This window comes from Salmo salar, chromosome 06 (assembly GCF_965601325.2).
Source record: "Salmo salar chromosome 06, fSalSal1, whole genome shotgun sequence".
NCBI lineage: Eukaryota > Metazoa > Chordata > Actinopteri > Salmoniformes > Salmonidae > Salmo > Salmo salar.
Genome location: NC_138296.1, coordinates 3,760,001 through 3,775,273, shown reverse-complemented (window position 1 = coordinate 3,775,273; position 15,273 = coordinate 3,760,001). Strand labels below are relative to the sequence as shown.

General features: G+C 41.8%; 1 protein-coding gene and 1 long non-coding RNA gene across 2 annotated transcripts in view; one reads left to right on the top strand and one right to left on the bottom strand.

Moving 5' to 3' along the window:
- LOC123743359 (uncharacterized) overlaps nucleotides 1–15,273 on the bottom strand; it is a 202,407-nt gene that overhangs the window by 17,961 nt on the left and 169,173 nt on the right. The window lies entirely within an intron of this gene.
- Nucleotides 1–15,273, top strand: part of LOC145879741 (NLR family CARD domain-containing protein 3-like) — a 29,271-nt gene that overhangs the window by 12,603 nt on the left and 1,395 nt on the right. Inside the window, exon 5 of the mRNA XM_082976096.1 lies at nucleotides 3,081–3,254. Coding sequence (XP_082832222.1) covers nucleotides 3,081–3,254 — 174 coding nt within the window. The remainder of the gene's footprint in view (nucleotides 1–3,080; nucleotides 3,255–15,273) is intronic.

Below are 15,273 nucleotides of genomic sequence, written 5' to 3'. Positions count from 1 at the left end.
GGATTGGAACCAGGTGTGTGTAATGACGACGAGACAAGTCCGGGGTTGATGAGTAAAGGGCGTTTGCCAGCAGCAGGTTTGGCAGCAGCTAGAAGGCTGGCGACGCCAAACGCCTGAGCTGGACAGGAGGGGGGAGCCAAAGCAAAGGCTGGTGTCACAGTTTTAAATTTGACACTATGCTCCAGCATTTTGGATTTGAGATAGAACATTCCATAGTAGCTGACAGTACAGAATGTCACCTTTTACTTAAAGGTATTCATAAATATATATTTTACCGTTTACAAATGAAAGCACTTCATGTAAGTCGTAAGTATTTGGACAAATTCATTTAACCAAAGGTTTAGTATTTGGTCCCATATTCCATGCCTCTAGTGATTACATCAATCTTGTGATTCTACTAACTTGTTGAATTCATTTACAGTTTGTTTTGTTCGTGTTTTGGATGATGTTTTTCCTAATAGAAACTGAATGGTGAATAATGTCCCGTCATTTTGGAGTCACTTAACTTTTATTGTCAGTAAGAAAAGAAGATGTTTCTGAACACTTCTACATTCATGTGGATGCTACCATGATTATGAATAATCATGAATGAATCGTGAATGATGACGAATAACAAAGCTATAGAGGCACAAAGATCAGAAAAAATGCTAATCCCCCTGTTATTGGTAATGGTGAGAGGTTAGCATGTTTTGTTGTAGCCTCTGTTATTGGTAATGGTGAGAGGTTAGCATGTTTTGTTGTAGCCTCTGTTATTGGTAATTGTGAGAGGTTAGCATGTTTTGTTGTAGCCTCTGTTATTGGTAATGGTGAGAGGTTAGCATGTTTTGTTGTAGCCTCTGTTATTGGTAATGGTGAGAGGTTAGCATGTTTTGTTGTAGCCTCTGTTATTGGTAATGGTGAGAGGTTAGCATATTTTGTTGTAGCCTCTGTTATTGGTAATGGTGAGAGGTTAGCATGTTTTGTTGTAGTCTCTGTTATTGGTAATGGTGAGAGGTTAGCATGTTTTGTTGTACTCTCTGTTATTGGTAATGGTGAGAGATTAGCATGTTTTGTTGTAGCCTCTGTAACTTTCTCACTCATGATTATCATTCATGATTCATTCATTATTTTCTTAGTCATGGCATCAGGATTATTTTAGTCATGTTTAGAAACATGTTATCTGCTCACTTGTAAAGAAAATTACTCCAGTCATCATCCACCATTCGGTTACTATTGGGAAAAATACAACCAAAACAAATGGCAAATGCATATCATATGAAACATTTGATCTCAAATCTAAAATGTTGGAGTATAGAGACACATTTAAAATGTTAGCTTCACTGTCAAAATAGATTGTATACTCAATACAATCTAAATCTGATACCTCACTGTCTGTCTTGACTGATACTGCTTTTTAAAATGGTCTGGTCAGTCTACTCAAATATTTGTACTATACATGTTTCTATCTGCAGGCAATACTTTGATAAATTGTTATTTCTAATAATGAAACATCCGTTTATGAATAAACTCAGCAAAAAAAGAAATGGCCCTTTTTCAGGACCCGGTGTTTCAAAGATAATTCGTAATAATCAAAATAACAGATCTTAAGGGTTTAAACACTGTTTCCCACGCTTGTTCAATGAACCATAAACAATGAATGAAAATGCACCTGTGGAACGGTCGTTAAGACACTAACAGCTTACAGATGGTAGGCAATTAAGGTCACAGTAATGAAAACTTAGGACACTAAAGAGGCCTTTCTACTGACTCTGAAAAACACAAAAAAAAAGATGCCCAGGGTCCCTGCTCATCTGCATGAACTCGGCTTAGGCATGCTGCAAGGAGGCATGAGGACTGCAGATGTGGCCAGGGAAATAAATTGCAATGTCCATACGGTGAGACGCCTAAGACAGCGCTACAGGGAGACAGGATGGACAGCTGATTGTCCTCGCAGTGGCAGACCACGTGTAACAAAACCTGCACAGAATCGGTAAATCCGAACATCACACCTGCGGGACAGGTACAGGATGGCAACAACAACTGCCTGAGTTACACCAGGAACGCACAATCCCTCCATCAGTGCTCAGACTGTCCTCAATAGGCTGAGAGAGGCTGGATGGAGGGCTTGTAGGCCTGTTGTAAGGCAGGTCCTCACCAGACATCACCGGCAACAACGTCGCCTATGGGCACAAACCTACCGTCGCTGGACCAAACAGGACTGGCAAAAAGTGCTCTTCACTGACGAGTCGTGGTTTTGTCTCACCAGGGGTGATGGTCGGATTCGCGTTTATCGTCGAAAGAATGAGCGTTACACCTAGGCCTGTACTCTGGAGCGGGATCGATTTGGTGGTGGAGGGTCCGTCATGGTCTGGGGCGGTGTGTCACAGCATCATCGGACTAAGCTTGTTGTCATTGCAGGCAATCTCAACGCTGTGCATTACAGGGACGACATCCTCCTCCCTCATGTGGTACCCTTCCTGCAGGCTCATCCTGACATGACCTTCCAGCATGACAATGCCACCAGCAGTACTGCTCGTTTTGTGCGTGATTTCCTGCAAGACAGGAATGTTCTGCCATGGCCAGCGAAGAGCCCGGATCTCAATCCCATTGAGCACGTCTGGGACCTGTTGGGTCGGAGGGTGAGGGCTAGGGCCATTCCCCCCAGAAATGTCCGGGAACTTGTATGTGCCTTGGTGGAAGAGTGGGGTAACATCTCACAGCAAGAACTGGCAAATCTGGTGCAGTCCACGAGGAGGAGATGCACTGCAGTACTTAATGCAGCTGGTGGCCACACCAGATACTGACTGTTACTTTTGATTTTGACCCCCACTTTGTTCAGGGACACATTATTCAATTTCTGTTAGTCACATATCTGTGGAACTTGTTCAGTTTGTGTCTCAGTTGTTGAATCTTGTTATGTTCATACAAATATTTACAGATGGTAAGTTTGCTGAAAATAAACGCAGTTCACAGTGCTGAGTTTAGATATGGCAGGTTTCAGGATACTGATGTATCTGAACATTTTGAAAAAAAAATTACTGCCACTATTTTCACCACCAACGAATAGCAGTGTGATTTTAATATGATTTGACTCTTTGCAGGCTGTCAGGCTGTGGAGTCACAGAGGAAGGCTGTGCTTCTCTGGTCTCAGCTCTGAAGTCAAACCCCTCACACCTGAGAGAGCTGGATCTGAGTAACAATGACTTGAAGGATTCAGGAGTGAAAGTGCTCTCTGCTGGACTGGGGAATCCCCACTGTAAACTGGAGACTCTGAGGTCAGTATTCCTGTAGTTGGTCAACAAGTGATAACTGTTCACCAGATCCACATGTGTTTACCAGACACACATAGTCCACATCATAGGTGTTTGGACAGTGAAGCTTACAGTTTTACATTTTGGATTTGAGATGAAATGTTTCAAATTAGGTGACAGTACAGAATGTCACCTTTTGATTTAAAGGTATTTATACACATATTTTACCGTTTAGATATGAAAGCACTTTATATATGTAGTTCTCCCATTTGAAAAATATTAAATTATATGGACAAATTAATTTAGTCAAGAGTTTAGTATTTAGTCCAATATTCCATGCCTGCAGTGATTACATCAAGCTTGTGATTCTACTAACTTGTTGAATGCATTTGCAGTTTGTCTTGGTTGTGTTTTGGATTATGTTTTTCCTAATAGAAACTGAATGGTGAATAATGTTTTGTCATTTTGGAGTCACTTCACTTGTATTGTCAGTAAGAATAGAATATGTTTCTGAACACTTCTACATTCATGTGGATGCTACTATGATTACGAATAATCATGAATTAATCATGAATAATGACGAATAACAAAGTTATAGAGGCACAAAGATCAGAATAAATGCTAACCTCCCCTGTTATTGGAGGTTAGCATGTTTTGTTGTAGCCTCTGATATTGGTAATGGTGAGAGGTTAGCATGTTTTGTTGTAGCCTCTGATATTGGTAATGGTGAGAGGTTAGCATGTTTTGTTGTATCCTCTGTTATTGGTAATGGTGAGAGGTTAGTATGTTTTGTTGTAGCCTCTGTTATTGGTAATGGTGAGAGGTTAGCATGTTTTGTTGTAGTCTCTGTTATTGGTAATGGTGAGAGGTTAGCATGTTTTGTTGTAGTCTCTGTTATTGGTAATGGTGAGAGGTTAGCATGTTTTGTTGTAGTCTCTGTTATTGGTAATGGTGAGAGGTTAGCATGTTTTCTTGTAGCGTCTAACTTTCTCAATAATTATTGTTCATGATTCATTCATAATTTGTAATAATCATGGCATCATCAGGATTAATTTAGTAGTGTTTAGAAACATGTTATCTACTCACTTAGACAGAAAATTACTCCAGTCACCATCCACCATTTTAATATTGAGCAAAAGACAACCCAGAACACAACAAAAACAAACTGCAAATGCAATCAACGAGTTTGAGTCACAAGCTTCATGTAGTCACTGTGTTCAAGGAATATCTGACCAAATACTAAACTTATAACTACTTTAATACACTATAAGTGAATTGGTCAAAATACTTATGACTTCTACAAATAGGGGGACTAGATACATAAAGTGATTTTATTTTTCTAAATGGTGAAACAGATATGTATGAAAATATCCTCAAATAAAAGGTGACATTATATACTGTCACCTCATATGAAACATTTGATCTGAAATCCAAAAGGTTAGAGTGTAGAGCCTCATTTAAAATGTTAGCTTCACTGTCAAAATAGATATGGTGTGGACTGTGTACTCAATATAATCTAAATCTGATACCTCACTGTCAGTCTTCTGACTGATACTGCTTTTTAAACTGGTCTGGTCATTCCACTCAAATATTTGTTAATATGCATATTTCTATCTACAAGCAATACTTTGATAATTTGTCATTTCAAAAAATGATACATTCATTTTTGAATAGATATGGCAGGTTTCAGGACACTGATGTATCAGAAAATGTTGAAAAAATATACTGCCACTATTTTCACCACCAAAGAATAGCAGTGTGATTTTAATAACAACCTGTCTGTCATTGTATTTCTTCTGTGTTGGCAGACTCACTGGCTGTAAACTCACAGACACATCCTGTAAAGTGTTGGCCTCAGTTCTCAGCTCAAACCCCTCACACCTGAGAGAGTTGGATCTGAGAAACAATGACCTGAAGGATTCAGGAGTGAAGCTGCTCTCTGCTGGACTGGGGAATCCCCACTGTAAACTGGAGACTCTGAGGTCAGTATTCCTGTAGTTGGTAAACAATTGATAACTGTTCACCAGATCCACATGTGTTTACCAGACACAATTAGTCCACACCAAATGTGTTTGAACAGTGAAGGTTACAGTTTTAAATTTGGTGCTATGCTCCAGCATTTTGGACTTGAGATATAATGTTTCATATTAGGTGACAGTACAGAATCTCACCTTTTATTTTAAGGTATTCATACATACAGTTGAAGTCAGAAGTTTACATACACTTAGGTTGGAGTCATTAAAACTTGTTTTTCAACCACTCCACAAATTTCTTGTTAACAAACTATAGCTTTGGCAAGTTGGTTAGGACATCAACTTTGTGCATGACACAAGTCATTTTTCCAACAATTGTTTACAGACAGATTCTTTCACTTATAATTCACTGTATCACATTTCCAGTGGGTCAGAAGTTTACATACTCTAAGTTGACTGTGCCTTTAAACAGTTTGGAAAATTCCAGAAAATGTTGTCATGGCTTTAGAAGCTTCTGATAGGCTAATTGACATAATTTGAGTCAATTGGAGGTGTAGCTGTGGATGTATTTCAAGGTACACCTTCAAACTCAGTGCCTCTTTGCTTGACATCATGGGAAAATCAAAAAAAATCAGCCAAGACCTCAGAAAAAAATTGTAGACCTCCACAAGTCTGGTTCATCCTTGGGAACAATTTCCAAATGCCTGAAGGTACCACGTTCATCTGTACAAACAATAGTACGCAAGTACAAACACCATGGAACCACGCAGCCGTCATACCGCTCAGGAAGGAAACGCATTCTGTCTCCTAGAGATTAACGTACTTTGGTGCGAAAAGTGCAAATCAATCCCAGAACAACAGCAAAGGACCTTGTGAAGATGCTGGAGGAAACAGGTACAAATGTATCTATATCCACAGTAAAACGAGTCTTATATCGACATAACATGAAAGGCCACTCAGCAAGGAAGAAGCCACTGCTCCAAACCGCCATAAAAATGCCAGAATACAGTTTGCAACTGCACATGGGGACAAAGATCGTACTTTTTGGAGAAATGTGTTCTGGTCTGTTGAAACAAAAATAGAACTGTTTGGCCATAATGACCATCGTTATGTTTGGAGGAAAAAGGGGATGCTTGCAAGCTGAAGAACACCATCCCAACCGTGAAGCACAGGGGTGGCAGCATCATGTTGTGGGGGTGCTTTGCTGCAGGAGGGACTGGTGCACTTCACAAAATAGATGGCATCATGAGGTAGGAAAATGATGTGGATATATTGAAGCAACGTCTCAAGACATCAGTCAGGAAGTTAAAGCTTGGTCGCAAAATGGGTCTTCCAAATGAACAATGACCCCAAGCATACTTCCAAAGTTGTGGCAAAAGGGCTTAAGGACAACCAAGTCAAGGTATTGGAGTGGCCATCACAAAGCCCTGACCTCAATCCTATAGAACATTTGTGGGCAGAACTGAAAAAGTGTGTGCGAGCAAGGAGGCCTACAAACCTGACTCCGTTACACCAGCTCTGTCAGGAGGAATGGGCCAAAATTCACCCAACTTATTGTGGGAATCTTGTGGAAAGCTACCCGAAATGTTTGACCCAAGTTAAACAATTTAAAGGCAATGCTCCTAAATCCTAATTGAGTTTATGTAAACTTCTGACCCACTGGGAATGTGATGAAATAAATAAAAGATAAAATAAATCATTCTCTGAACTATTATTCTGACATTTCACATTCTTAAAATAAAGTGGTGATCCTACCTGACCTAAAACAGGGAATTTTTACTCGGATTAAATGTCAAGAATTGTGAAAAACTGAGTTTAAATGTATTTGGCTAAGGTGTATGTAAACTTCCGACTTCAACTGTATATATTTTACAGTTTAGAAATGAAAGCACTTTATGTATGTACAGTAGTTCTCCCATTTGAAAAAGTCGTAATTATTTGGACGAATTAATTTTGTCATAAGTTTAGCATTTGGTCCCATATTCCATGCCTACAGTGATTACATCAAGCTTGTGATTCTACTAACATGTTGAATGCATTTGCAGTTTGTCTTGGTTGTGTTTTGGATGATGTTTTTCCTAATAGAAACTGAATGGTAAATAATGTCCTGTCATTTTGGAGTCACTTCACTTGTATTGTCAGTGAGAATAGAAGATGTTTCTGAACACTTCTACATTCATGTGGATGTTACCATGATTATGAATAATCATGAATGAATCGTGAATGATGATCAATGAGAAAGTTACAGAGGCACAAAGATCAGAATAAATGCTAACCTCTCATGTTATTGGTGATGGTGAGAGGTTAGCATGTTTTGTTGTAGTCTCTGTTATTGGTAATGGAGAGAGGTTAGCATGTTTTGTTGTAGTCTCTGTTATTGGTAATGGTGAGAGGTTAGCATGTTTTGTTGTAGCCTCTGTTATTGGTAATGGTGAGAGGTTAGCATGTTTTGTTGTAGCCTCTGTTATTGGTAATGGTGAGAGGTTAGCATGTTTTGTTGTAGCCTCTGTAACTTTCTCACTCATTATTATTCATGATTCATTCATTATTTTTCTTAATCATGGCATCATCATGATTCATTTTGTAGTGTTTAGAAACATGTTATCTACTCACTTAGACAGAAAATTACTCCAGTTATCATCCACCATTCAGTTACTTTTGGGCAAAACATAACCTCAAACACAACCAAAACAAACTGCAAATAAACCAATGAGTTTACAACAAATACTGAATTGGTCTGAATACTTATGACTTCTTCAAATAGGGGGTCTGAATAAATAAAGTGCTATTATTTTTCTAAATGTTTAAACAGATATGTATGAAAATATCCTCAAATAAAAGGTGACATTATATAATGTCAGCTCATAAAAATAAATTGATCTCAAATCCAAAATGCTGGAGTATAGAGCCACATTTAAAATGTTGGCTTCATTGTCAAAATAGATATGGTGTGGACTGTGTACTCAATACAATCTAAATCTGGTACCTCACTGTCTGTCTTTTGACTGATACTGCTTTATAAACTGGTCTGGTCAGTCTACTCAAATATTTGTACTAAACATGTTTCTCTCTACAAGCAATACTTTGATAATTTGTCATTTCTAATAATCATACATTCATGTATTTATGAATAGATATGGCAGGTTTCAGGACACTGATATATCTGAATATGATGAGAAAATATACTGCCACTATTTTCAACACCAAAGAATAGCAGTGTGGTTTTAATATGATTTTACTCTTTGTCAGGCTGTCTAGTCACAGAGGAAGGCTGTGCTTCTCTGGTCTCAGCTCTGAGGTCAAACCCCTCACACCTGAGAGAGCTGGATCTGGGTAACAATGACCTGAAGGATTCAGTAGTGAAAGTGCTCTCTGCTGGACTGGGGAATCCCCACTGTAAACTGGAGACTCTGAGGTCAGTATGCCTGTAGTTGGTCAACAAGTGATAACTGTTCACCAGATCCACATGTGTTTACCAGGCACACATAGTCCACACCATGTGTTTGGACAGTGAAGCTTACAGTTTTAAAGTTGGTGCTATGCTCCAACATTTAGGAGTTGCGCAACGACTACTAGGCAGGTAGCCTTGTGGTTAGAGCGTTGGACTAGTAACCGTAAGGTTGCTGGATCGAATCCCCAAGCTGACAAAGTAAACATCTGTTGTTCTTCCCCTGACCAAGGCAGTTAACCCACTGTTCCTAGGCTGTCATTGAAAATAAGAATTTGTCCTTAACTGACTTGCCTTGTTAAATAAAGGTTAAATATTAGGTGACAGTACAGAATGTCAGTTTTTATTTGAGTGTATTTTCATATTTATCTGTGTTACCATTTAGAAATGAAAGCATTTTATGTATCTAGTTCTCCCATTTGAAGAAGTCTTACATATTTGGACATATTCACTGATATTGTTTTGAAGTAGACATACGTTTAGTATAGGTCCCATATTCCATGTCTGCAGTGATTACATCAAGCTTGTGATTCTACAAATCACAACCAAAACAAACTGCAAATGCAACCAATGAGTTTACAACCTTGAGTAGAGTCACAGGCTTGATGTTGTCATTGCGTTCAAGGAATATCAGACCAAATACTAAACTTTTGACCACTTTAATACACTATAAGTCTGGACCCATACAAATCAGCCGGGCGAAACAATCTGGATCCTCTATTTCTAAAATTATCTAGCGAAATTGTTACAACCCTTATTACTAGCCTGTTCAACCTCTCTTTCGTATCGTCTGAGATTCCCAAAGATTGGAAAGCTGCCGCGGTCATCCCCCTCTTCAAAGGGGATGACACTCTAGACCCAAACTGCTACAGACCTATATCTATCCTAACCTGCCTTTCTAAGGTCTTCGAAAGCTAAGTTAACTAACAGATCACCGACCATTTCAAATACCACCGTACCTTCTCCGCTATGCAATCTGGTTTCCGAGCTGGTCATGGGTGCACCTCAGCCACGCTCAAGGTCCTAAATGACATCATAACCGCCATCGAACAGAGACATTACTGTGCAGCCGTATTCATCGACCTGGCCAAGGCTTTCGACTCTGTCAATCACCACATTCTTATTGGCTGAATCGACTGCCTATTGGTTTTTCAAATGATTGCCTCGCCTGGTTTACCAACTACTTCTCTGATAGAGTTCAGTGTGTCAAATCGGAGGGTCTGTTGTCCGGACCTCTGGCAGTCTCTATGGGTGTGCCACAGGGTTCAATTCTCGGGCCGACTCTCTTCTCTGTATACATCAATGATGTTGCTCTTGCTGCGGGTGAGTCTCTGATCCACCTCTACGCAGATGACATCATTCTGTATACTTCTGGCCCCTCTTTGGACACTGTGTTAACTAACCTCCAGACGAGCTTCAATACCATACAACTCTCCTTCCGTGGCCTCCAACTGCTCTTAAACGCAAGTAAAACTAAATGCATGCTATTCAATCGATCACTGCCCGCACCTGCTCGCCCGTCCAGCATCACTACTCTGGACGGCTCTGACTTAGAATACGTGGACATCTACAAATACCTGGGTGTCTGGTTAGACTGTAAACTCTCCTTCCAGACTCACATTAAGCATCTCCAATCCAAAATTAAATGTAGAATCGGATTCCTATTTCGCAACAAAGCATCCTTCACTCATGCTGCCAAACATACCCTCGTAAAACTGACCATCCTACCGATCCTCGACTTCGGTGATGTCATCTATAAAATAGCCTCCAACACTCTACTCAACAAACTGGATGCAGTCTATCACAGTGCCATCCATTTTGTCACCAAAGCCCCATACACTACCCGCCATTGCGATGTGTACGCTCTCGTTGGTTGGCCCTCGCTTCATACTCGTCGCCAAACCCACTGGCTACAGGTTATCTACAAGTCTCTGCTAGGAAAAGCCCCGCCTTATCTCAGCTCACTGGTCACCATAGCAGCACCCACACGTAGCACGCGCTCCAGCAGGTATATCTCACTGGTCACCCCCAAAGCCAATTCCTCCTTTGGTCATCTTTCCTTCCAGTTCTCTGCTGCCAATGACTGGAACGAACTGCAAAAATCTCTGAAGCTGGAGACTCATATCTCCCTCACTAGCTTTAAGCACCAGCTGTCAGAGCAGCACACAGATCACTGCACCTGTACATAGCCCATCTGTAAACAGCACATCTATCTACCTACCTCATCCCCATACTGTATTTATTTATTTATCTTGCTCCTTGGCACCCCAGTATTCAGTGTTTAATTGCTATTTTGTAATTACTTCGCCACCATGGCCTATTTATTGCCTTAACTTACCTCATTTGCACTCACTGTATATAGACATTGTTTTATTTTGTTCTACTGTATTATTGACTGTATGTTTTGTTTATTCCATGTGTAACTCTGTGTTGTTGTATGTGTCAAATTGCTATGCTTTACCTTGGCCAGGTCGCAGTTGCAAATGAGAACTTGTTCTCAACTAGCCTACCTGGTTAAATAAAGGTGAAATAAATAAATAAAAATAACAAAAATAAGTGTATTGGTCAGAATACTTATGACTTCTTCAAATAGGAGGACTAGATACATAAAGTGCTTTTATTTTTCTAAATGGTGAAACAGATATGTATGAAAATACCCTCAAATAAAAGGTGACATTATATACTGTCAACTCATATGAAACATTTGATCTGAAATCCAAAATGCTGGAATATAGAGCCACATTTAAAATGTCAGCTTCACTGTCAAAATAGATATGGTGTGGACTGTATACTCTATCTTTTTATATATTTTTTTCAAAAAACTCAATCTTAAAACACTCTCCTGCAACCCGCCTCACCAATTAAAAAATATATATATATTATTTACCTCAAATCTGAAATCCACAACAGAAGCTAGCCAGAGGTTAGCCAGAGGTTGGCCAGTTCACTGGCTAACGTTGGAGTTCAGCTAGCGACGGTTGGCTGTCATCAGCTATCCCTTAGCTCGAAAAGCTATCGCCAGTTTTGTACAGCGCGACTCAGACCAGAGCATACCGGACCTATTTTCTCTCCATATCCCCGGATTTCTACCGCAGGTTCTGGACATTTACACCTGGATCTTGCAGCTAGCTAGCTGCTACCTGAGTGACTATTGGCTAACGTCGGTCCCGGAGCTAACATCAATTATTCCGGAGCTAGCCACCTGAAGAGTTCCATCAGCCACTCCTGGGCTACAATCGCCTATCCGGACCCGTTTTACTGCCGATGCGGAGCCCCATCGGGCCTTCACGACTGGACTATCAACGTTATCTGCCTGAGGGAGTTATCCAACTGGCCCCTCCGTCGCGATGTAACCTGAACGCCCATCTGCGGCCCGCTAATTGTTAGCTGTCTTATCGGCTGCTATCTGAATAGGTCTATCGGACAATTTTCTTGGGCCACTATAACTATAACTATTTTGCCAATTGGACTGGTCCCCCCTACCACATGGAACCCCACTAATCTACAGACGGAAACGCACGAGGTGGCTAAAAACAGACCTCCCTCCATCTTCTGCCAGCTTGCTACCTATGGCCCGGCTAGCTGTCTGAATCTCACTGGACTCTTATGATCACTCGGCTAAGCATGCCTCTCCTTAATGTCAATATGCCTTGTCCATTGCTGTTCTGGTTAGTGTTTATTGGCTTATTTCATTGTAGAGCCTCTAGCCCTGCTCATTATACCTTATCCAACCTTTCAGTTCCACCACCCACACATCTTCTGTTCCTCTGGTGATGTAGAGGTGAATCCAGGCCCTGCAGTGCCTAGCTCCACTCCTATTCCCCAGGCGCTCTCTTTTGATGACTTCTGTAATAATAGCCTTGGTTTCATGCATGTTAACATTAGAAGCCTCCTCCCTAAGTTTGTTTTATTCACTGCTTTAGCACACTCTGCCAACCCGGATGTCCTAGCCGTGTCTGAATCCTGGCTTAGGAAGTCCACCAAAAACTCTGAAATCTTCATCCCTAACTCCAACATTTTCAGACAAGATAGAACGGCCAAAGGGGGTGGTGTTGCAATCTACTGCAGAGATAGCCTGCAGTGTTCTGTCCTACTATCCAGGTCTGTACCCAAACAATTTGAACTTCTACTTTTAAAAATCCATCTTTCTAAAAACAAGTCTCTCACCGTTGCCGCCTGCTATAGACCATCCTCTGCCCCCAGAAGTGCTCTGGACACCATATGTGAACTGATTGCCCCCTATCTATCTTCAGAGCTCGTGCTGCTAGATAACCTAAACTGGGACATGCTTAACACCCCAGCCATCCTACATTCTAAGCTTGATGCCGCACCTTCTCCGCTATGCAATCTGGTTTCAGAGCTGGTCATGGGTGCACCTCAGCCACGCTCAAGGTCCTTAACGATATCATAACCGCCATCGATAAGAAACAATACTGTGCTGCCGTATTCATTGACCTGGCCAAGGCTTTCGACTCTGTCAATCACCACATCCTCATCGGCAGACTCAATAGCCTTGGTTTCTTAAATGATTGCCTCGCCTGGTTCACCAACTACTTCTCTGATAGAGTTCAATGTGTCAAATCGGATGGCCTGTTGTCCGGGCCTCTGGTAGTCTCTATGGGGGTGCCACAGGGTTCAAATCTTGGGCCAACTCTTCTCTGTATACATCAATGATGTCGATCTTGCTGCTGGTGAGTCTCTGATCCACCTCTACGCAGACAACATCATTCTGTATACTTCTGGCCCTTCTTTGGACACTGTGTTAATAACTAACCTCCAGACGAGCTTCAATGCCATACAACTCTCCTTCCGTGACCTCCAACTACTCTTAAATACAAGTAAAACTAAATGCATGCTCTTCAACCGATCGCTGCCTGCACCTGCCCGCCCGTACAGCATCACTACTCTGGACGGTTCTGACTTAGAATATGTGGACAACTACAAATACCTAGGTGTCTGGTTAGACTGTATGCTCTCCTTCCAGACTCACATCAAACATCTCCAATCCAAAGTTAAATCTCGAAATGGCTTCCTATTTTGCAACAAATCATCCTTCACTCATGCTGCCAAACATACCCTCGTAAAACTGACCATCCTACCGATCCTTGTCTTCGGCGATGTCATTTACAAAATAGCGTCCAATACTCTACTCAATAAACTGGATGCAGTCTATCACAGTGCCATCCGTATTGTCACCAAAGCCCCATATACTACCCTCCACTGCGACCTGTACGCTCTAGTTGGCTGACCCTCGCTTCATACTCGTCGCCAAACCCACTGGCTCCAGGTCATCTACAAGAACCTGCTAGGTAAAGTCCCCCCTTATCTCCACTCACTGGTCACCATAGCAGCACCCACCTGTAGCATGCGCTCCAGCAGGTATATCTCACTGGTCACCCCCAAAGCCAATTCCTCCTTTGGCTGTCTCTCCTTCCAGTTCTCTGCTGCCAATGACTGGAACGAACTACAAAAATCTCTGAAACTGGAAACACTTATCTCCCTCACTAGCTTTAAGCACCATCTGTCAGAGCAGATCACAGATCACTGCACCTGTACATAGCCCATCTATAATTTAGCCCAAACAACTACCTCTTCCCCTGCCCATCTATAATTTAGCCCAAACAACTACCTCTTTCAATGTTCATATCAGACACGTTTGACTTATCAGGATAGTTAAGACACACATTCTTTCCACCACTTGGACAAAGTTATATGCTGACTGTGTGTGTGTCCAGTGTGTCCAGTGTGTCCACTGTGTGTGTGTGTTTGTGTGTGTGTGTCCAGTGTGTGTGTGTGTGTGTGTGTGTGTCCAGTGTGTGTCCAGTATGTTTGTGTCCAGTGTGTGTGTGTGTGTCGAGTGTGTGTCCAGTGTTTGTGTGTGTGTCCAGTGTGTGTGTCCAGTAAGTGTCTCAAGGTTGTGTGTGTGTGTCCAATTTGTGTACGCCTCCACTGTGTGTGTGTGTCCCCAGTGTCCACACACACACACACACACACACACACACACACACACACACACCACACACACACACACACACACACACACACACACACACACACACACACACAGGAAACACTTGCTGTACACACTGGACACACTGAACACACACACACACACACTTGAGACACTTACTGGACACCCACACTGAACACATGCACTGGACACACACGCACTGGACACACACACACTGGACACACACTCACTGGACATACACTGGACACACACAGTGGACACACACACACACTGGACACACACACACTGGACACACACTGGACACACACACTGGAGACACACACACACACACACACACACACACACCCCTGGACACACAACCACACACTGGACACACAACCACACAGTGGACACACAACCACACAGTGGACACACACACACAGTCGACACACACGCAAACACACTGGACACACACACACAAACACAAACACACACACACACACACACTGGACATACATTGGACACACACACACACACACACACACACACACACACACACACACACACACACACTGGACACACACACACAATGGACACACACACACAATGGACACACACACAGTGGACACACACACACACACAGTGGACACACACACACACACACACACACAC